Here is a 22,217-nt window from a genome sequence, read left to right as displayed (position 1 = left end):
AAGAAATTCCAGAGAGGTTCTGGGTCGCTGCTAATCGCTGCACCACCATGATGCTCATGGTGGTGCAGCGATTAGCAATGTCACATCACAGCAAGAAGGTTCTGGGCATGAACCTCGGCTGAGGTTTTTATCATCCAATCTGGGCTTGACCTGGTTTTCTCACACATGCTTCATGCATCTTGTTTCAAATTTACAAGACGTATAGATTTATATCATGAACCACATCCTCTGCCTTAGCTAGTTATTATATTACATAAAAATTGAAATAAATGAACATATGGAATACAAAAGGTTTTTGATTTTGGACTAGATTTTATCAGTGAAGTGTGGTAAAACACAAAACTGCAACTCCTCAGCAATATCACTCTTGTCCCCCTCTAAGTTATAACTTCAACTTTTTCACAGATGTGATAGTTTGAGAAGTTACTGGAATATCAAAAAGCATTTCACATAAATGAACTGCCTGGTCTGGCCTAAAAGAAGGCTGATTTCTTTATTAATTTCCAAAATTACATGATGCCTAAACATGAACAAAAACTGCTTTAATAAAAAACTGTTATTGCCCACACTGAGCTGTTCTGTCTGATTTTTCTAAAAATGCATTTAAACAACAGGCACAGACTTTATTAGATTTAGGACTAATAAATATGAAGAGACCTCCAGCTCTGACTTCAACAAGTGAACAGTGAACCTCTTGTTGTTGCATTAGTACACTTTGTTCACAAGGAGGCTGTGTTGTCTTTGTTTTTGGTTTAATTGATGTTCAAACAGAGAAGTGTACAGAGGCACTGAGAGAACATAGTGACAGAGCAACAGTTTATTGTTTCAAAATATGAAACAAAACAAACTTGTCTAAAGGAGGATGCACAAAGCAGTAACATGTTTAATATATGCAATGCTGTATTTAGGAGCATAGGACAGATTGTCTCTAACATCAATGGATTACACCTATTGAGACAGCATTGAGTCTATGATTACATTTCTGATTTCAAGCCATACCTCATGAGTGGTTTGTTTGAAGGTTTAAATTATCAAATGTTAAACATTTCGTTTCATAATGTTATTGATCCACTTCCTGTACTCAGGAATTTTGGTATAGGAATAGATTTTTTTTGACGGTCCATTTTTTGCGGCGGCCACCACACCATACGCCTTTCCATCTTCACAGACCAACGGACCACCAGAGTCTCCCTGGAAGTATATACACATTTTGCAGTGATTGCTTCAGCAACAGTTATTTAATTATCATTGTTGATGAGAATGTGTTTTTATTTATTATGTTTCATAAATAATACATACCTTACCTGGTCCAGTCTCTCCCTCAGAGCAGTACAACTTATCCTTGGCACACTCCTCATTGCAAATGAGTGTTATGTTGACTTCCATGAGTGTTGAAGTCATATATTTACTGTGTCTGTTGCTGCTTCCCCAGCCAGACACTGTACATGATTTTGGCAGAGAGTCATCATCTTGGTCTGCGAGAGCAATGGGACTCACATTATGGTTGAGATGTGCCTTGGTCTTCAACTTGAGGAAAAAAGAGAGAGATTCAAAAAATACAGATATGAAACTAAAATATCAATTCACATATATATTCACATTTGTCCAGTGTTCACATTTGCTTGTTGTCTAAGACATTTCCTGCTCACATGTTGTATTTCAACAAAGAATTGAATGTAAATAATGTTATGAGAAAAAAAAATAGGACAAAAATAGACAAAAGTAAGTTTTTACAGTTCACTGCAGGGATTTTCCTACCTTAAGAAGCATTATGTCATTTTTAAATGTAGCTGGATCGTAGTCTCCATGCGGAAATTTGTTTTCCACAGATACACGCTGTATGTCATTACTGTTACTGAAATTGTGAAGTCCTAGTAAGACTGTGTAGGACCTGAAATGACAACATTTAATGTAGAGAGTTATATGGGAGTAAACAGATTTCTGGTAAGAGCATTGGGTTCCAAAAATAAAGATGTTAAAAGACTATTATTTATGTCACAGTTTATGAAAACATCATGAAGCACATCTGCCAGCGTCAATACATGAGTCTAGGCTGTTGTTGGGTTAATAAATCTCATCATAGGCACCAAAATAACTAATACATAAACATAAAGTGTGTTAAACTTACTCAGCTTCACAGTGGGCTGCAGTCATCACAAAATCCTTATTCAGAAGGAAGCCACCACAGTATGTTTTTTTTGCCATCCTTCATGTGCTGCTCCAAAAGCACCATGTACGGCCTGCTATGTGGCACAGCCTTGTGGCCTCCATAGATTTCTCCTGCGTACACTGGGGAAAACAGTTAATGCTGAAACTGCTTTTGAGAGGTTTGGATTCTACATTATTCTCATTTACTCTTGTTACTGTTACAAAGTAGTTTTTTGTGTACTTGTCAATTTTGGAGTATTTCTAAAAATCAGTCATTTCATGCACACATCAGTATTTTTTAACTCGGCTGTCAGCTGCAGCTGCTCTGCAGTTTATGTTGTTTAGAAATCTTCACCTTTTCTGCTGCTTTTTTCTGCTGTCAATTCTATTAGAAGTGACAGCTATTTGATTTATATAGCTTAACATTGCTACACATTTCAGGACACCAGCCATGTTGTTGTAATTATCAGCCATATGCACAGGCTGCAAAGTGCCTGACTGGGTTTGATGACTTACATGTCTGCATGTATGTCTGGTAGCCTAAACATCCTTCATAATTGAATAGTTTGTCACATATTATTATTGTTTTTACCATATAATTTTAACACACACACACATACACATGTCTAAGTATATGCACAATATATTTAAACTTACCTTGACCATCAAGAGTCAGTGCAAGCATCAATATGACCAGCTTACAGTGAAAAAACATGACGAGATCACAGTCCAGCTGAGCTACTGAAGAACAGTGGTACACATCACTGACAAGTTCAGTCTTTAAATGTGTCAGAGAGAGAAGGAAGTGTTTGTGTAGCTTTCATATGCAAATAATGTGGCTTTGAACCACATTCATAAGGAGGGGTCACCTCCAGAATATGAGAAATGTTACATATTAATACTAAAAGTCTAAATTCTTTAGACAATATTGATTTAAGTAGATATTCTTCATGTGGTTTGGGGTCTTTGATGATTTTCCAACTTTCCTCATGCTCCTCTGAATGTAGAGGTTCTGCATGGATGGCAGATCAGGTGTGGTGATGTGTTGGGCGGCTCTGATGACTCTCTGCAGGGCTCTACTGTCCTGCTTAGAGCTGTTCCCATTTCATGCAGCAGGACACTCTCAATTGTGAATGTTTAAAAAGTTGCAGAGTATCCTGTCCACATCAAACCGTCTCAGTCTCCTGAGGAAAAAAGTTTGGCTCTTGGACCACACCACTAACCCAACATGAGTTTACAGTGTCATCATTCTTGTTGATCAAGCTAAGTTTGTGTTGACCCCTGTGCACATGCACAACGCTGATCGGACACCGACACAAATCTGCTAATGACAATGATATTGCATGCATATTATAATACGCATGCACAGATGTGTGTGGAAACTGCTCTAGTGCATTCGAAAAAGCATTAAGCAGGTATTAAGGTGGCAGTAGCAAGTAAACAAGCAACAATGCACATTAGATTATTAACATCTCAAATTGTTACAAGTTGCCCTGGTCCACCTCACATTTATTAGACAACCTGGCATGTCTAGACTTTTTTTTAATTACACCACCTTGATGTTTCACATTTATTCAATTTACAGCGAACTGTGTAACACAGCATCCAAGCCTTAAAATGCTGTTGTGCCTTGTAGTAATCTCTTTTCAAGGTGTAGGGTTCTCTGAAGTCACTGAGACAACATATTGAGGCAGGATTCTATATTCTATATGTTACAGAAGTGTGTCATTGTGAGTTACTGGTAATTATTTTGAAGATTACCATAGAAGTGATTTCTTAGATATCTTTCCCCTACATCTTTCCTTGGTTCTTTGGCACTGTCCTGTAAAAGTCACCACACGTCACTGGTTTGGAACCCAAATATGTTGCAATGTTCTTGAAACCACACTTGTGTTATGTACAACTTGTGAAGGGAGACCTGACAAGCTGGCCCCTCACCTGTGTTTGTGTTTGATGCATAATCTCACACATACTGCAGTTGCTCTCTTAATGATTATTTACTAACAGACCCAACCTGAACCCAGATTTGATCTGCATTATTAAAAAGTTAGTAGGTTGCACGAAACTGCTAACATGGCTGATCTTTAGAAAGCATTCGTGCAGACACCCTCATGAAGGAACAGAGATGTTGTGAGATTTCTGTTGTTCACAGATCCTCCAACGTAGATGATAACAGAAAAAACAGGAAGGTGTGTAATCTTAGAACGATTAATGGAGGGGTTAGTATGTCTCACTAGAAGCCATCATGAAAAAGCATCTATAACAGTATGTATCATGACATCAACAACTGTTAGAGACCATTAAAACTTGTAAAGAGATGACCTTGATCCATGTTGTCCACTCAGTTTCCCACTTAGTAACAGTGACCACCAGGGTTCACTCTGGGTTTTGTGTATGTGGGTATTGCTTCTTCACATCCATGTGAACTGCTCTTGCACCGTTTATCATGTTTGTAATAAGCAGGAAGCACAGATAATATCAAAAACTATTTCCTCTACCCAAGTTGAGAAACTTCAGTATATTACCCCATGGTTATCTATAATTCATTGAGATTATATTTTAAATTTTATATGTTCAAGGGACAGAATGGACCCCATGCTCCTGAGGTGAAAACACCCTCCTCCAACAGTATAGTCAGTGATTCTTTGCTGGGATGCGGGGGAAGCAGTCTGGATATGTAAAGACTGACCAGAGAACTGTTATGGGGACATTCCACATCTAGAGAGAGCCAAATCAAAATGTTGAGGAAAATAAAAGTGTATCATGACTTTTCGCAACTCTGTGAAAAAAACATGGTACTGCCGATAAGCATTGTGTGCCAGTCTTTAGTTCACATAATTTATCACGGGTTCAAAAGGACTAAGATACAAATTTTGGCTGAAGAGAAATCTGGCATGAGTTCAGTTGGGGATGGTGGCTGACAACAGTGGGATCAGTGTGGAATAGGATGCTGCATATGGTGCTTAGGATTTGAATTTATACAATAATTTCATTATTGTAAGCTGGAATAAGGTTGGCTCTTCTGATAAATTGTTAAGCTAAGCTATTTATTATATAACCAAACATGTTATTTACTGAATGTTTGAGAAAAACCCTTTTTACCCCTTTTGCCCTTTTTGAACACTTTTGGAATTCAAGTGGCCATGCACACCTGAATCACCATCTACTTCAGTAGCACTTCTGTCTTAATACTGTGTGATGTGGTCATTGCAGAAAAAGGAAAGGGATTAAATGATGTAGAAATGCATAATTAAGTCGGCTGAGCAAGGAGACGTATTGGTGGACAAGGAGGTATAAGTAATTTTAAAGAGAGACCCGCTAAGATTTCTCTCTTGGCAAGGAGGCTTGGAAGTGGAATCGAGGTCGATGCTAAGAAATTCCAGAGAGGTTCTGGGTCCTGGAGCATCATGGTGGTGCAGTGATTAGCAATGTCACGTCACAGCAAGAAGGTTCTGGGCATGAACCTCGGCTGAGATGGCCCTGTGTGGATATAGCGTGTTCTCCCTATGCCTGTGCAGAATAGGTCAATTTGTGACTCAAATTTGGTGTGAATGTGAGTGGGAATGGTTGTTTGTCTCTATTTGTCAGTCCCATGATAGATTGGCAACCTATCGAGGGTGTACCCCGCCTCTTGCCCAAGGTAGAATGGGGTTTGCTCCAGCTAAGTGACAGCTGAGTGGATGCTGAAGACCTAGCACAGTGCATCAAAAAGGGACCTGAATATTTTAGCAATAAAAACCTTCAGAAATCAGGGATTACACTTATCAGAAGACACTGATATTGGTTTTAGCCAGTCAAGTGCTGTAGCTTCAAAGACAGATGAGGTTAATTGCATGATTTATCTAATGCAATGAGAAATCTGGACTAGGGATTTGGCTGTTGATATGGGATTTTGAGGGGCCCTAGAGTGAAGAAAAATCTGTCTTCTTGCAAGAGTACATCCTGGTTGCAACACCTACTGGGCTAGAAAACAAACTTTTCACTCCATTTTTGCATTCTTTTATACTGTTTGTATTGAACCATATGTGTGCTCATATGTGTGCTTTTATTGGTGTTGTTATGTTCTAATGAGATGGTGTATTTTAAAGGTAATCCAAATTAACTTGTAACCCTTTTTTATCATCCAGTCTGGGCTGGGCCTGATTTGCTCACATATGCTTCATCTTGTTTCAAATTTACAAGAAGTATAGATTTATATCATGAACCACATCCTCTGCCATAGCTGTGACTCAGCAGAATATCAACCCTTGCTCGTCTGTCATTTGTGTGCAACTTCCCTACAGTTTCTTATGGAAGTATTGAATTGGACAACCACTGGATCTTTGATCGTCTAGATGTTTGACTAGAAAGACACTTAGCACCTGATTTAGTGGGGCATGGTGACTCTGATTTTGCAACTCAAAGGAAAGTCAGGAAGATATACACAATTATATAATACACAATTTATTCCAACCTTGTTGCTCATGCCCTGACTACCAAGTGCAAGTTGTTATATTTAGTAGAAATGAAAATATGGAATACGAAAGGTTTTTGATTTTGGACTAGATTTTATCAGTGAAGTGTGGTAAAACACAAAACTGCAACTCCTCACTGTTTCACCACAATATCACTCTGGTCCCCCCGTTAGGTATAACTTTGAGATGTGATAGTTTGAGAAGTTACTGGAATATCAAATAACATTTCACATAAATGAACTGCCTGGTCATGTAGAATACATTTAGCCATCATTTGAAATGGTAATAAAAGAGGCTCATTTCTTTATTAATTTCCAAAATTACATGATGCCTAAACACTCTAATAACTGGAAACAAAAACTGCTTTAATAATTGGAAAGTGTCAGCACACACTGTTATTGCCCACACTGAGCTGTTCTGTCTGGTTTTTCTAAAAATGTATTTAAACAACAGGCAGAGACTTTATTAGATTTAGGACTAATAAATATGAAGAGACCTCCAGCTCTGACTTCAACAAGTGAACAGTGAACCGCTTGTTGTTGCATTAGTACACTTTGTTCACAAGGAGGCAGTGTTGTCTTTGTTTTTGGTTTAATTGATGTTCAAACAGAGAAGTGTACAGAGGCACTGAGAGAACATAGTGACAGAGCAACAGTTTATTGTTTCAAAATATGAAACAAAACAACTTGAGGAAAAAAGAGAGAGATTCAAAAAATAAAGATATGAAGCTGAAATATCAATTAACATATATATTCACATTTGTCCAGTGTTCACATTTGCTTGTTGTCTAAGACATTTCCTGCTAACATGTTGTTGAGTAACATGCATGCATGTGGGGTTTGGTTTAATGCATTCAACAAAGAATTGAATGTAAATAATGTGATGAGAAAAAAAAAGAAATGACAAAAATAGACAAAAGTGAGTTTTTACAGTTCACTGCAGTGATTTTCCTACCTTAAGAAGCATTATGTCATTTTCAAATGTAGCTGGATCGTAGTCTCCATGTGGAAATTTGTTTTCCACAGATACACGCCATTTGTCATTACTGCTACTGACATTGTGAAGTCCTAGTAAGACTGTGTAGGACCTGAAATGACAACATTTAATGTAGAAAGTTATATGGGAGTAAACAGATTTCTGGTCAGAGCATTGGGTTCCAAAAATAAAGATGTTAAAAGACTATTATTTATGTCACAGTTTATGAAAACATAAACACAATATTTATATTCATAGCATAAGACAAGCACATGTCCCAGCCAGACTTCAGACACCAGCTGATGACTTCTACGGGACAAAGAGATACAATAAATAAACAGATAGTTCACTCTGAGACTTGTGACTTGTGAATGTGGATATAGCTTGTTCACATCCATGTGAACTGCTCTTGCACCATTTATCATGTTTGTAATTAGCAGGAAGCACAGATAATATCACAAACTATTTCCTCTGCCTGCGTTGAGAAACTGCAGTATATTACATCTTGGTTATCTTTCATTCTTTGAGATTTTATTTCCAGTTTTGTATGTTCGAGGACCAGAATGGACCCCGTGGTCCTCACTTTCTTCGCTAACAGAGACCTCACCACTGAATTAGGACAATTAGCTTAATGCAATGGCACACAAGGTGAGGAGAAATTAATATGTATTGGGAATGGAGAGATAAATAAGGGTTGTAGATCCTTGGTGGTTTGGCAGCAAGAGATGATGAGCACTCAGATATATCTTACTTTATTATAACAGTTTAACAGGGGTGGGGGGAGGAGAGAGGGGAAAAAAGAGAGAGAGAGACTAGGAACAGCTGTATATACTATAGGTAATGGTGTCATCAATAATAATAATAATAACAGTTGTAATAATTGTAATCATGAGTGTTGTAGTGGTAGATCTGTATCCTGCTGCTCCAGAAACAGAGATACCTGCAGAATTAGGACAGAGAGAGAGATGGAGAGGAGAAGCACAAACTACGGGAGAGAAAAAATACAAAGTTAATGACATGCAGCAGTATGATGTAAATGTGTAGGGAGAGAGAGAAGGAGAGAGACACTGCCCAATGCATGATGGGAATCCCCCAGCAGTCTAGCTCCATAGCTGCATAATTACGGGATGGTTCAGGACATACCTGAGCCAGCCCTAACTATAAGCTTTATCAAAGAGGACAGTTTTAAGCCTGATCTTGAGGATTTTAAATTCTATTCTGGACTTTATAGGGAACCAATGCAGAGAAGCTAACACATGAGTGAACTAAAGGACATGTCCTGGTCAATCAGATAACGTATTTCTTAGGTGTTTGGGGACAAGTACAATAACTTCAGTTTTGTCTGAATTTAGAAGTAAAAACTTGCTGGTCATCCACGTCTTTATGTCCTTTAGACATGCCTGAAGTTTAAACACCTGCTTATGTTACCGGCCTCAAGCCTAGGGGTACTCAGGCCAGTAACGATTTTGTTACACAGCAATGGATGACTGTGGAACAGTAAGAAACAAACACGGTTTCAGCAGCGTGCGACTGTCTCAAGCACCATTTTATTCTGCCTCCTATGGGAGTAGGATGGGCTTGAGTCAGGCGTTTCTCACTGTACCTGGTATCACAGTGTCACCTATGGTCACAAAGTGGAATGACAACAAAATGAGGTGTATGGGAGTCTAACTTAGGATATAGGTGAAATAAATGAAATCTCAGTTATAATACATCAAGGTGCAAGGTCTAATCAGTCCAGTCCTCAGTCTAATAAGTCCAGACTACTGGCCTTGGCCCATAGTTGATATCTGGGAAAACGGGACTTGGCATCCCAGTGCTTGACATAAGATAGGGTACACAATGAAAAACAGAGTTGGCTCCAGGAATCCATGGCTGATATGAGGGTTGACCTAAACAGTTGTAAGTGAACATTCCCCTGGGTCGTGGCACATGTGAGGATCTCCTCACCGTTTGTTCACTCAGTGACTCCAGGTCAGGCTCCTGCTCTGCTCCTCCTGGTTCATTTTGACCGTCATCATTGACTTCCAGAGGTACTTCTGTCCCCCGTCACACAGTGTGAATCTGGTAAAATTTGTGGCTGTTTTTGCATGTGAGCCGCTTCTCGCTCTGTAACTGAGTCTTTGTCAGCTGATGAACTTCTCACTGGTTGGAACTCATGAGCAGAGGGATTAAGATGGAGCTGTGGCTCTGAGTGAGTGACATGAGGTCTGATAGGAGTCATCCTATACACTGATATGGGGCGGGGGTTGTATGAATCTTCTTCCTCACTCGACTCATTTGAGTCCTGTTCTGACATCCCACTGTTATTAGTTCTCCGTTTTGTCTGTTCCTTCCTTTTAGGTCTCATTTCAGTCTCTTCCAGAGGCAAGGCAGTCACTGGCAGTAAAAGATTTCGATGAAGTACACGGAAGGTTTTGTTTCCAGCCTCTGCTTGCACTTTGTACACAGGCCCTTCACCAAGTCTCTCAATCACACGGTGGACTTTCCCCTCCCAGTAGGCATGGAATTCACCTCTCACAAGCACCCGGTCAGCTGGTTGGAGTGTGGCACCTTTTACACCTTTGTCATACTGCCTCTTTCCTTTTGCTGATGATTTTTTACTATTTTCTGAGGCTATTTTATATGCCTCCCGCATCCTATTTTCCCATTTTTGTGCAAACATCTGTTTGTCTGGTGTTCCTTGTTCAGGTTTGAGGTCAAAGAGTAAGTCGATTGGCAACCGTGGGGCTCTTCCATATAAGAGAAAGAATGGTGAGTAGCTTCATGTGTGGTGCAATGATATGCATGCACAATATGAGGTAGATGATCTTTCCAATCAGACTGTTTTTTCTTCCTGCAGTGTCCGAAGCATCTGTTGGAGTCTCTGAAATGGGGCATTCTCAAATTCCCGCCCCTGATCATGGTGCAATTTTTCAGGGTAACCAAATCTGGGGATGAAGTCCTGGAATATTTTCTCTGCCGCCGTCTTCCCTGACTTGTTCTTGGTGGGATACGCTTGCGCAAAGCGGGTAAAGTGGTCTACCAGGACAAGTATATATTCATAGCCCCCTTTACTTGGCTCAAGATGGAGGTAATCAACAGAGACAAACTCAAATGGGGCACCGGAGGTTATGGAGCCCATGGTTGCTTTGTTCGGGACATAGGGCCGCTTTTGTTTAATACAAACACACTTTCTGATCACATAATCTTCAATTTCTTTCTGCATGAAAGGCCAAAAAAAACTCTCCCTTGCCAGTTGAGTTACTTTGTCTGCACCAATATGCCCCATGTTGTCATGCAAATTCTCCATCACCATTTGTTTCAGTTCAGCAGGAAGAACTAGCTGTTTTCTCTGACTAGCACACTTGTACAGAATTCCCTTGTCTAATTTCAGTTTGTTCCACTCATGTACAAGCCTTCTTGTTTCAGGTGACATTTGATTTTTGTCATTGTCATTTGGGATCCATCCTCTTTTTTTCAGTGTTATTACCTCACTAATTGGAGGGTCATTTTTTTGTGCTGTTTGGATGTCCTCTGGGGTGAAAACAGGTGTAATGCTAGGTAGTGAGTCATCAGGTGATGTGTTGAGGACCAGTGCAGCAGCCCAGGGTACCCCCTCTTTTTCCTCCACTTTGTCTCCTTGCCAGATGGCTGCCACTACTTCTGTGGGCACTGTTTCTGTGTATTCCCCAATGCGCTCCTGGAGATTGATCAGGTAACGCGACAGTGTGTCCGCGTTGGCATTCATCTTCCCTGGCCTATACTTAATATCAAAATGAAATTCGGCCAGTTCACCAACCCAACGGGGACCTACTGCGTTGAGCTTTGCTGTGCTAAGTATATATGTCAGTGGGTTGTTATCTGTATATACTGTAAAAGTAGGAGCGTAGTACAGATAGTCCCTGAATTTATCACAAATTGCCCATTTCAGAGCAACAAACTCCAGCTTTCCTGAGTGCAAATGATAATTTTTTTCTGCTGGAGTGAGTGCTCTGGAGCCATATCCTATGACACGTAGTTTGCCTCCCTGCTGTTGGTAAAGTACCGCCCCTAAACCTTCATTTGAGGCGTCGGTGTGGAGGATAAATGGCAAATCACAGTCAGGATAGCCTAATATGGGGGAACTGGTTCTACAAACCTAGGAACAATAGTGCTGTGCTCAGAAGTCCATTGCACCGGTGTCTTAGATGACAGCTGACCACTGTTTAGACTTCGGCTCTGCCTTTAGCAGGTTTGGACAGTACTGTCCGGTTTGATTCCTTCTGACCCTGTACAAGCTCAAAGAGGGGCCTGGCAAGTCTGGCAAAGTCCTGAATATAAGAGCGATAGTAGCTTAAGAAACCTAATAAAGCTCTAACTTCCCCCACTGTTTTGGGCTCCCTCACTTTCAACTGGGAAACTGCCTCCAAGTCCTTGGGGTCTATTTGCACCCCTTCACTTGACACAACCCGGCCTATGTACCTCACCTGCTGTTTAAAAAGTTCACATTTCTTTGGCTGCAGCTTAATGCCATGCTCTCGCATTCTACCAAACACCTGACGTAGTGCTTGTATGTGACCATCAAAAGTTGTTGAATAACACAGCACATCATCTAAATATGGAAAGCAACACTCGTCCCTCAGGCCCTCCAGAACTCCCTCCATGCACCTTTGAAACACTGCAGGAGCATTGGTGAGGCCGAATGGGAGTCGCACCCACTCGTATAACCCCCATGGAGTGTTGAATGCTGTGACATGCTGTGAACTTTTATCTACCAAGCCCTGGTGGTAGGCACTCCCTTGGTCAATTTTGAAAACTAGGTGTAACCTCCAAGATTTTCCAGCAGGTGTTGGATACGTGGCAAGGGGTGTCTATCAGGTATGGTTTTCCAATTGAGCTCTCTGAAGTTGACACACAACCGTAAGCCGCCATCTTTTTTCCGCACGCAGACGACAGGTGACGAATATGGCGATGTGGACTTCCTTATCCATCCTTGATTTAGCAGATTCTGTACATACTCTTTTACTTCTCTGTATAAGGGTTTTGGGATGGCATTGTAACATTTCTGTACAGGTACTTCATCCTTGAGATTGCTCAAGGAGGCTCTTTTTTCCGCCCTCTACACTTAGTCTCACCTGGCTTCATAGATAAGTACAGCTGGGTGTCATCTGTGCAACAGTGGAAATTTATCTGGTGCTTCCTGATAATATTGCCTAAAGGAAGCATATATAAGGTGAAAAGTATTGGTCCAAGCACAGAACCTTGTGGAACTCCATGACTAACTTTTGTGTGCATTGAAGAGTCATTATTAACAGGAACAAACTGGAACCTATCTGATAAGTATGACTTATACCAGCCTAGTGCAGTTCCTTTAATGCCAATCACATGTTCTAGTCTCCATAACAGGATCTTGTGGCCAATGGTGTCAAATGCAGCATTAAAATCTAGTAGGACAAGTACAGAGACAAGTCCACTCATCTGAGGCTATGAGGAATTCATAACTAAATAAATTCGTAACCTTGACCAGAGCTGTTTCTGTGCTATGATGAAGTCTAAAATCTGATTGAAAATCTTATGGCTTGTTTGTGCCCAAAAGTGATTCATATGCTATGAGGTGAGAACGACCTCCTCTCAATGTCCTTGAGATAACTGTGGATCAAGCCATAGACTTGTGATGACCAGCACCTGTGGCTTCTGATGGTACAGTGTCATCACTTTTTTGTGTCCCCTGAGAACATTTCCATTGTTGTCACTAATATGGTCCCAAGTTAAAAATGGAAACCACATGATGTGCTGCTGCTAAATTAGACAATAACAAAAATCAGAAGGCTTCTTCCACTTGTGAGCTCCTTAAATCATCACTATTCAATGTGTTCTTCTCACAGATAAACAAATGGGCAAACAATGGGATGAATATATTTAACTATGACTTACTGATACTATTCTAACCAAATAATGTAATTACTCTGTAATAACAGGTTTATACCTGCCAGTGAATATAGATGGCTATAACTGATCCATATGTATAAAATGAGGTCAAGGTGACTTGTTTCCACAATCAATTGGCATTTTCCAGAAGTGTTAAGTTTCTCTCTGTGAAAACTCCCACATTTGTCCATCGTCTGAATAATCTATTTTTCTCTCTTTTATTATTATATCATCATTTTCAGTTTGAATGATGTAAGCATGCTTTATCTTGCATGGTTTAAACATAAAATGCCTTTACAAATGTCCATCTCCATTTTTGTTTGTATACTTCATGTACTGTGATATTATGTTTTAAAATATTATTCAAATTTTTGAGGACAATTTATGAATTGATTCAGATTCTTAAAGAAAGGAAATCACAACTCTTATGTGAACCAGTTTGTTTTTTCTGCCTGGTCATGTAGAATTGAATCTATATTTGGAGTGATAATAAAGCCAGATTACCTTATTAGGTGCCTAAATTTATTTAATGCCTATTGGAGCATTAATACACTTCATTCACAAGGTGGCAGTGGTGAATTTTTTTATTGATTTTATTGATCACTTTTAAGTTGCTTTGGATGAAAGTATCTGCCAAATGAGTAAATGTAATGTAATGATTTAATTCATGTTCAAAAGAGAAGTGTACAGAAACACTGAGAGAACACGAGGGAGAAACAGTTTATTGTTTCAAATAGTACAGAACAAATTTACAGAGGCCTGTGCTCTCATTGGATCTAGACTAAAAGAAGATGCACAAGGTAGTAATGCATTTTTAATATATATAATGTTGAGTTTAAGAGCATAGGGTATATTTTTTCTAAAATTAACAAATAATGCAGTGAGTCTACAGTTAAAGTTTTGATTTTACAACATACTTTCTTTAAATCTAGCGTGATTGGTTTCAATTTCTAATTTGCTGTGAATGATAAGAGAAAATGCGGAGTACCTACTGCTGCAGAAAAAAAACACACTTTACTTTCTTATTACATACAAATCATGGTCATATATTTTCTCTATTTCTCTCTTTCAAACAAATATAGCCTACCCACTCAGTTCGATTTTTTTTTACAAGATTGTCTTGTTATGTACTTTACATTTGATGATCCATTCACTTGGGAGGTGAATTGGTGAAAATATTTGTCCAGATCAGGGGCTTTGCTGTATGCTATTTCAAGATTTGGGTGCTTAGCCCAGACCCTTGTAGGGGATCCTTGAAATCCTCCCATGGAGATTTTTCTTTTTTAATTTTCATGCAACTGAGATGAATGCTGAAAGCCTAGGTTCTCAAAGTAGGGTCCAGGGACCAGGTCCTCGAGAGGGTTCCAGAAGGTTCCCGTAGCAAATATATGAATTGTTACATTTTCCTTATTTCCAACTACATTTCTCTCTTTCTCAATCATACACACACACACACACAGTTCCATTTGAAGTACCCAAACATTTCTTTCATTGTTCACAAAAAAAGAATAAATAGTTGTTGAGATAAAATATGTTAAGATTTAGCTGACCGACTCTTTATGCACTGCTTGCCTTTTTAGAGTCTTTTCTATGCTACCCCTCTATTCTTGCTTGTCATCGCTTCTCTGTTGCTGTTGTGTCTCTTTTGTGTCTCCTTCTCTCTCTCTATGGTTTGGCCCTGGTAGTGAAGGGGGAGAGGGACTTTCCATCATTCTGTCTCACACTCTCTCACCAGTATAACACATAATTATACCATACACCCTACACAAATATTTGAATATTTTTAAATATTTTCAAATCTTAAGACATAGTTGATGCAGTGTAGTGTTTGAACTACCCCCTCTGTCTGTTCCTATCTTTTCTCCCTCCTCCATCTGTAACTCATCCTCCTCCTTGTCTTTGCTGTCCTCCTACAACCATTAAATTGTCTTACATGAAGCTCAAAATAATATATTCTGATTTGGTTTGACTGCATGAACATAATAAAGCTATCGAACAATACACTTCCAGTTCAAACTCAGTGCATATGAATCTATTCAATTTTCCTTCAGTACACTAACATGTGGATGAAAAATAACGTGCCCTGCATAATGCAAAAAAAGCTATGGTGTTAATTTAACCACAAAATTAATTTATTATCGTAAAAAGATCAAATAACTTTTGTTGTCAATGTGAAACTACCACTCAACATTGTATTCTAATGTTTTAGCATCACAGCATCAAAACAATTCATGCAACAGACCTGGACTAATGAAACCCAGTGTTTATAGTTCTTTGTTTTGTCATAGTCATGTTTTTATCATGTTTCACATTCACAAACATTCATGATGCACTTTCATGTTCAATCAAACTATGCATGCATCCTGAGTCTAACAAAAATATATAATAGTTACATTTGTTTTGTGTCGCCAGTTGCTAACTCAAAGTCAAGGGGCTACACGTTTTTGACAAACAAAGTTGTAATTTCAGCCTTTGTGTAGGTAGGTGAACAAGCAGTTCACATGAGCTAGTTCTAGCTACTACAGCACTCAGGTTACTTTCACATTACTGTCGTTGTCATGGGAAATTAGGAATCATGCAGTCTGCATCTCTGTTGCTGACAACATTGATTGAACAGGCTGGTTGGCTACCTTATGTGTCTTTCAGAAAACTGAACAGAAGATTTAATGGTTTTGTTTTTATATTACTGCACTCTAGAAATGCCATTTTGCCTGAGTATTAACATTACCCACCCTTCCCGTGGCTGCTAGTTTTAGTGACTTGGTGCACTGACCAACAAACACCTGACACATGGTTACCCTAATAAACAGAAGGGGAAAAAAGACCTGAGAGGTTTTATGGCTACTCAAAGCAGCGCACATTACATTACCTTAACAAGCTATACATTCCTCTATGTTAATGCAAAAATTACTACAGAGCAGCATTTACTCAAAGAATTACATATCAAAGAAAACAACATATCAAAGATACAATATGTAAATAAAATGTAGCAGGGAACATGTATCATTTGGTATCATCAAAGCAAAGCATATTTTTTATTAAAGCTGTCTAGATGAAAGTCAAGACTTTGGTGTGGCACTCTCCTTGATATGAGATCAGTGGTAATATCAGTATTTCATTTATCACCTCTAAAGTTCTCGAACATTAGAAATACAAGTGTAGGGATCCATAATCCAGTCAATCCAGTTTCCATTGTCAGGTATCTTAGTATAGCAGTGTAGAACCGGTCCACCTGATGTTGGTTTGTAGTTGAAGGACATCACCCCGTATGCCTTTCCATCCTCGCAGACCAATGCACCACCAGCGTCTCCCTGAAAGTACATACACAGTTTGATTGCTCAACAACAGTAATTTAATTATCAGTGTTACCAAAGTGTGTTTCTCCTTGTTATGTTTCATAAATGAACATACCTCAGCCGGTCCAGTCTCTCCCTCAGAGCAGTACAACTTATCCTTGACATACTTCTCATTGTAGATGAGTGTTACATTGGCTTCCATGAGTACTGGAGTCATATATTTACTGTGTCTGTTGCTTCTTCCCCAGCCGGACACTGTACATGATTTTGGCAGAGAGCCATCATCTCGGTCTGCGAGAGCAATGGGTCTAACATTTTTATTGAACTGTGCCTTGGTCTTCAACTTGAGGAACAGAGAGAGATTCAAAAAATACGGATATGAAGCTGAAATATCAATTCACATTTGTCCAGTGCTCACCTGCTTAGCTATTGTTCATTCAACTGAGCATTTGCAAATAAGATAATAAGTAACAAAAACTTGAAATAAAAAAACAACAACAACAATATCAAATAATTGCTTCTGAGATCTCTAAGGATTTGCTTACCTTAAGAAGCATTATGTCATTTTTGAAACCATTTTCATCGTAGTCTTTATGTGGAAAAGCTTCTTTGACAGATACACGCTGTATTTCTTCACTGTTACGGACGTCATGAAGTCCTAGTAAGATGTTGTAGGACCTGACAACATATATTGTAAAGAAGTGATATGGGAGTAAATAGATTAGTTACTTGGTCAAACCATTGTGTTCACAAAAATAAAAATATTTAGAGACTTTAATTTATATCACAATTCACAGACCTGTCATGAAATGCATCTGCCAGTGTCAATACATGAATCTATGTTATTGAGTTAAGAAATATAATCATGGGCATCAGAATTACCAGTACATGAACATAACAGTGTGTTGAACTTACTCAGTTTTACAGTGGGCTGCAGTCATCACAAAATCCTCATTCAGAAGGAAACCACCACAGTATGCTGTTTTGCCATCCTTCATGTACCGCTCCAAAAGCACCATGTATGGCCTGCTATGTGGCACAGCCTCGTGGCCTCCAAAGACACAGACACAGACAAACACACACACACATATATATATATATATATATGTGTATATATATATATATATATATATATATATATATATACCTAAACTTACCTTGACCCCCAAGAGTCAGTGCAAGTATCAGTATGACCAGTTTACAGTAGGAAAACATGGTGAGATCACAGTCCAGCTGAGCTACTGAAGAACAGTGGTACACATCACTGACAAGTTCAGTCTTTAAATGCTTCTTTGTATCAGAGAGAGAAGGAAGTGTTTTTATAATCTGCATGTGCTGCATTAAGTCTGATTAACTTATCTTTATCAACTGGTTATGTACCGCAGGCTTTTAAAGTTGCAGTAATTAAACCTCTACTTAAAAAGTCTACTCTTGATCCTGATGTTTTAGCCAATTATAGACCTATATCCAACCTCCCCTTTATTTCCTAAATCCTTGAGAAGGTTGTTGCAAACCAGTTATGTGATTATTTGCACAGGAATGGTTTGTTTGAAGATTTTCAGTCAGGTTTTAGAGTCCATCATAGCACAGAAACAGCTCTGGTTAAGGTTACCAATGATCTCCTCATAGCTTCAGACAATGGACTTGTCTCTGTACTTGTCCTACTAGATCTTAGTGCCGCATTTGACACCATTGATCATAAGATTTTATTACAGAGACTAGAACATATGGTCGGCATCAAAGGAACCACACTAAGCTGGTTTAAGTCATATCTGTCAGATAGACTCCAGTTTGTTCATGTTAATAATGACTCCTCTATCATCACAGAAGTCAGTCATGGAGTTCCACAAGGTTCTGTGCTAGGACCAATGCTCTTCAGTCTATATATGCTCCCTCTGGGAAACATTATTAGGAGGCACCAGATGAATTTCCATTGTTACGCAGATGACACCCAGCTGTACTTATCCATGAAGCCAGGTGAGACTAACCAGGTAGCCAAGCTTCAGGTCTGTCTTAAGGACATAAAAACCTGGATGACCAGTAATTTCTTACTCTTAAATTCAGACAAAACTGAAGTTATTGTAATTGGCCCAAAACACCTCAGAGATACACTATGTGATAATATACTGACTCTGGATGACATCACCTTGGCCTCCAGTGCTACAGTCAGAAACCTTGGTGTCATTTTTGATCAGGACCTGTCCTTTACTTCACATATAAAGCAAGTCTCTAGGACAGCCTTCTTCCACCTGCGCAATATTGCTAAAATCAGACCCATTCTATGTCTAAAGGATGCTGAAAAACTAGTTCATGCATTTGTTACCTCAAGACTGGACTACTGTAACTCTTTATTGTCAGGATGTCCCAAAAATTCATTAAAAAGCCTCCAACTGATCCAGAATGCGGCAGCACGAGTACTGACAGGAACTAGGAAACGAGATCACATCTCTCCTGTGTTAGCCTCTCTGCATTGGCTCCCTGTAAACTCCAGAATCAAATTTAAAATCCTCCTCCTCACCTACAAAGCCATTCATGGTCAGGCACCATCGTACCTTGGAGAGCTTATAGTTCCCTATTTTCCCAATAGGACACTTCGCTCTCTAAATGCAGGTCAACTTGTGGTTCCCAGAGTTTGTAAGAGTAGAATGGGGGGCAGAGCCTTCAGCTATCAGGCTCCTCTCCTGTGGAACCAGCTCCCAGTGTGGGTTCCGGAGGCAGACACAATGTTTAGTAAAGCTTATAGTTAGGGCTGGCTCGGGTATGTCCTGACCCATCCCTTCGTTATGCTGCTATAGAGCTAGACTGCTGGGGGATTCCCATGATTCACTGGGCGCTCTCTCTCTATTTCTGTCTCTCTCCCCCTCTCTCTCTCGATAACTTCATGCCATTAACTTTGTATTTTTTCTCTCCCGTAGTTTGTGCTTCTCCTCTCTCTCCCTCTCTCTGTCCTCATTCTGCAGGTGTCTCTGCCCCGGGAGCAGCAGGACCCAGATCCACCACTACTCATCTTTACTATTAACCACTGTTACCTGTCATTACTATTGATAACACCATTACCGACACAGCTGTTCCTGGTCTCTCTCTCTCTCTCTTCTCTCCCCTCTCCTCCCCCTCCCCCTCTTTCTATCTTCTCCTAAACCCAACCGGTCGAGGCAGACGGCCGCCCACCCTGAGCCCAGTTCTGTTGGAGGTTTCTTCCTGTTAAAAGGGAGTTTTTCCTCCCCCCTGTCGCCAAGCGCTTGCTCGTTGTGGGAACTGTTGGGTTTATTCTGTAACAAAGTAAGGTCTTGACCTTACCCTGTAAAGTGCCTTGAGATAATGTATATTATGATTTGGCGCTATACAAATAAAATTTAATTGAAATTGAATTGAATTGAATGTGCGAACAATGTGAGCCACATTCATAAGGGGGGGTCTCTATCACCTCCGGCAAAATGTTAGATATTCTGAAGTTCTACATTTTTCAGACAGTGTTTACATATCCTACTCAAGGTTTTTTAAGCTATTAAATGCTTTAAAAAGGACATTACTAACTGGTGGCTCAAATGACATTGCAGGAGTCGTCAGGTACATTAAACGTCATACAGCCAAACACAAAATCCGGGCTGTGATCGAAAAGTCACTTTTGCAACAGAGTGAAATGACCCAGAATTACCTAAGTGGCAGCCATGATGAGAGCTGTTCAAATTCTTTAATTGATGAGGAAAGGAGCATCAGTGCTTCCTATCTTATCTCCTTAAGCTTTACGAAAGGAAAGGAGAAAATGCCCTCCCACAAGTCCTTGCTTACAGCAACAATTTAAACAGGACCTATTATAGCCATTTTTACTGTTCATCATTTTATTCTTGGTATCTACTTAAATAGATTTACATGATTCAATGTTCCAAAAAGACATTATTTTTCTTCTTCTGTACATACTGTACTCTGTTCACCCTCTATGTGAAACGATCTGTTTGAGCTCAGGGCTCTTTAAGACCACGGCAAAAACACTTCTATCCATGTGCTGTCGTAAACAAACAGTTGAAGCCGTTATGCTTCAGTTCTGCCTTATTGGTTTGAGCCAGTGTCCGAATCTGAGCAGTGGCGCAGGCAGCTGTTATCCTGTTCACACTGTACGTACATTTTTTTAATGACTTTGTTTTTTTAACATCCTATCTCAAAAATGATTGGTGTTAAGTCACTGGCTATAGGTCATTGCATGATAACATTTTGGGCGCTTAATCGTGATGTCAGCAATTATATCAGAGTCAATAAAGCAAAAGAGGATGAAAAGGGACACCAAACTTCCAACTCCTACTTGACATATACCTCACAAACTTCAGTATTGCTCCTATGTACACTATTTCACCATATAAACTGAGAGTTTTACAGGGCTACTCAAATTATGTTTGCTAAGCCATATTCATTATTTGTAGACATATTTCTGACAAATAACCTTTTGACAAAACTTCACCCTGAGGTTCCAGTCAAGCCCAACAATGTTTTTGTTTTTTTGATTTTGATTGTAGATAAAATCTTCTTATTTTGTTCACATCAGTCTCAACTGCTCCGCTTATCTTGTTTGTAATTAACAGCACAGGAAGCACAGATAATATCACAAACCATTTCCTGCATCAGAGTTGTGAAACAGCAGTATAGAACCCCTTGGTTATCTTTAATTTTCTGAGGTGAGGCATAAGCTTCCTTTCAATTATATGTGTTCATTGTAGAAAAAGAAAATGCCATTCTAGTAACAGCCATGTGAGATGATGTGGAAAGCGTAATTAAGTTAGCCAAGCAAGGAGAGGCAGTGGACAATGAGGTATACATATACATATAAAGAGAGATGTGCTGAGATGTCTCTCTTGGCAAGGAGGTTTGAAAGTCGAATCCAGGGTGATGCTCAGAAATTCCCAGTAGGTGCTGGGTTAGCACTGCCACCTCACAGCTGCTGTACTGGAAACTTGTTAAGTTTGGCTAAATGTTGTCGGCAAAATATTTAAAGTGAAAGTTCCTCGATACCACTTTTGCCTATTTCTGCAATTAAAACCAGATATCAGGGTATACTCCTATCAGAAAACACTGCTTTAGTCTGTCAATTGCTGTAGCTTGTGAGAATGATGAAATTAATTGCAAATTCATTTTTAACCCTTTTTTTTTTTCTTTAAATCAGCGGGTTTGAAGCAGACTGTGGGCTTGACCCAGTTTGCTCACACATGGTTCATCTTGTTTCTAATTTACAAGAAGTATAGATTTATATCAATAACCACATCCTCTGCCTTAGCTGTGAAGCAGCAGAATATTAACCTTTAGTGGTCTGTCATTTTTAATTGGACCTTTGGTTATCTAGATCTTAAACTGGAAAGACACTCAGCACCTGATTTATTGAAGCACTGTGACTCTAATGTTCTTCACGAAGAAAATCAGGACAACATGGATGATTTTCAAAGTAATGCACAACTTATGCCAACCTGCT

The 22,217-nt window shown here is 39.4% G+C and overlaps 1 protein-coding gene and 1 pseudogene across 1 annotated transcript; both read right to left on the bottom strand.

The window, feature by feature from the left end:
- Nucleotides 1-802: 802 nt before the first annotated feature.
- On the bottom strand, nt 803-2,878 carry LOC139626927 (granzyme B(G,H)-like; annotated as a pseudogene).
- Nucleotides 2,879-16,285: 13,407 nt separating this feature from the next.
- Nucleotides 16,286-18,046, bottom strand: LOC139626368 (granzyme B(G,H)-like). Its single transcript, XM_071486690.1, has 5 exons — nt 17,920-18,046; nt 17,678-17,813; nt 17,308-17,440; nt 16,878-17,105; nt 16,286-16,777 (listed from the first exon to the last, which is right to left on the bottom strand). The coding sequence occupies exons 1-5, from the start codon at nt 17,975-17,977 to the stop codon at nt 16,595-16,597; spliced, it is 738 nt and encodes a 245-aa protein (XP_071342791.1). The 5' UTR covers nt 17,978-18,046; the 3' UTR covers nt 16,286-16,594.
- Nucleotides 18,047-22,217: the final 4,171 nt, after the last annotated feature.

Source organism: Trachinotus anak, unplaced genomic scaffold (assembly GCF_046630095.1).
Source record: "Trachinotus anak isolate AG129_WGS33_773 ecotype Australia unplaced genomic scaffold, CSIRO_AGI_Tana_v1 ptg000010l, whole genome shotgun sequence".
NCBI classification, from domain to species: domain Eukaryota; kingdom Metazoa; phylum Chordata; class Actinopteri; order Carangiformes; family Carangidae; genus Trachinotus; species Trachinotus anak.
This window is presented reverse-complemented; position numbering and strand designations above follow the sequence as displayed.

Coding starts and splice junctions, on each gene's coding strand:
- LOC139626368 (XM_071486690.1), bottom strand. CDS start 17,977: ATGTTTTCCTACTGTAAACTGGTCATACTGATACTTGCACTGACTCTT. Junction 17,441..17,677: donor GCAGCCCACTGTAAAACTGA/GTAAGTTCAACA, acceptor ATATGTTGTCAG/GTCCTACAACATCTTACTAG. Junction 17,106..17,307: donor ATGACATAATGCTTCTTAAG/GTAAGCAAATCC, acceptor CTGTTCCTCAAG/TTGAAGACCAAGGCACAGTT.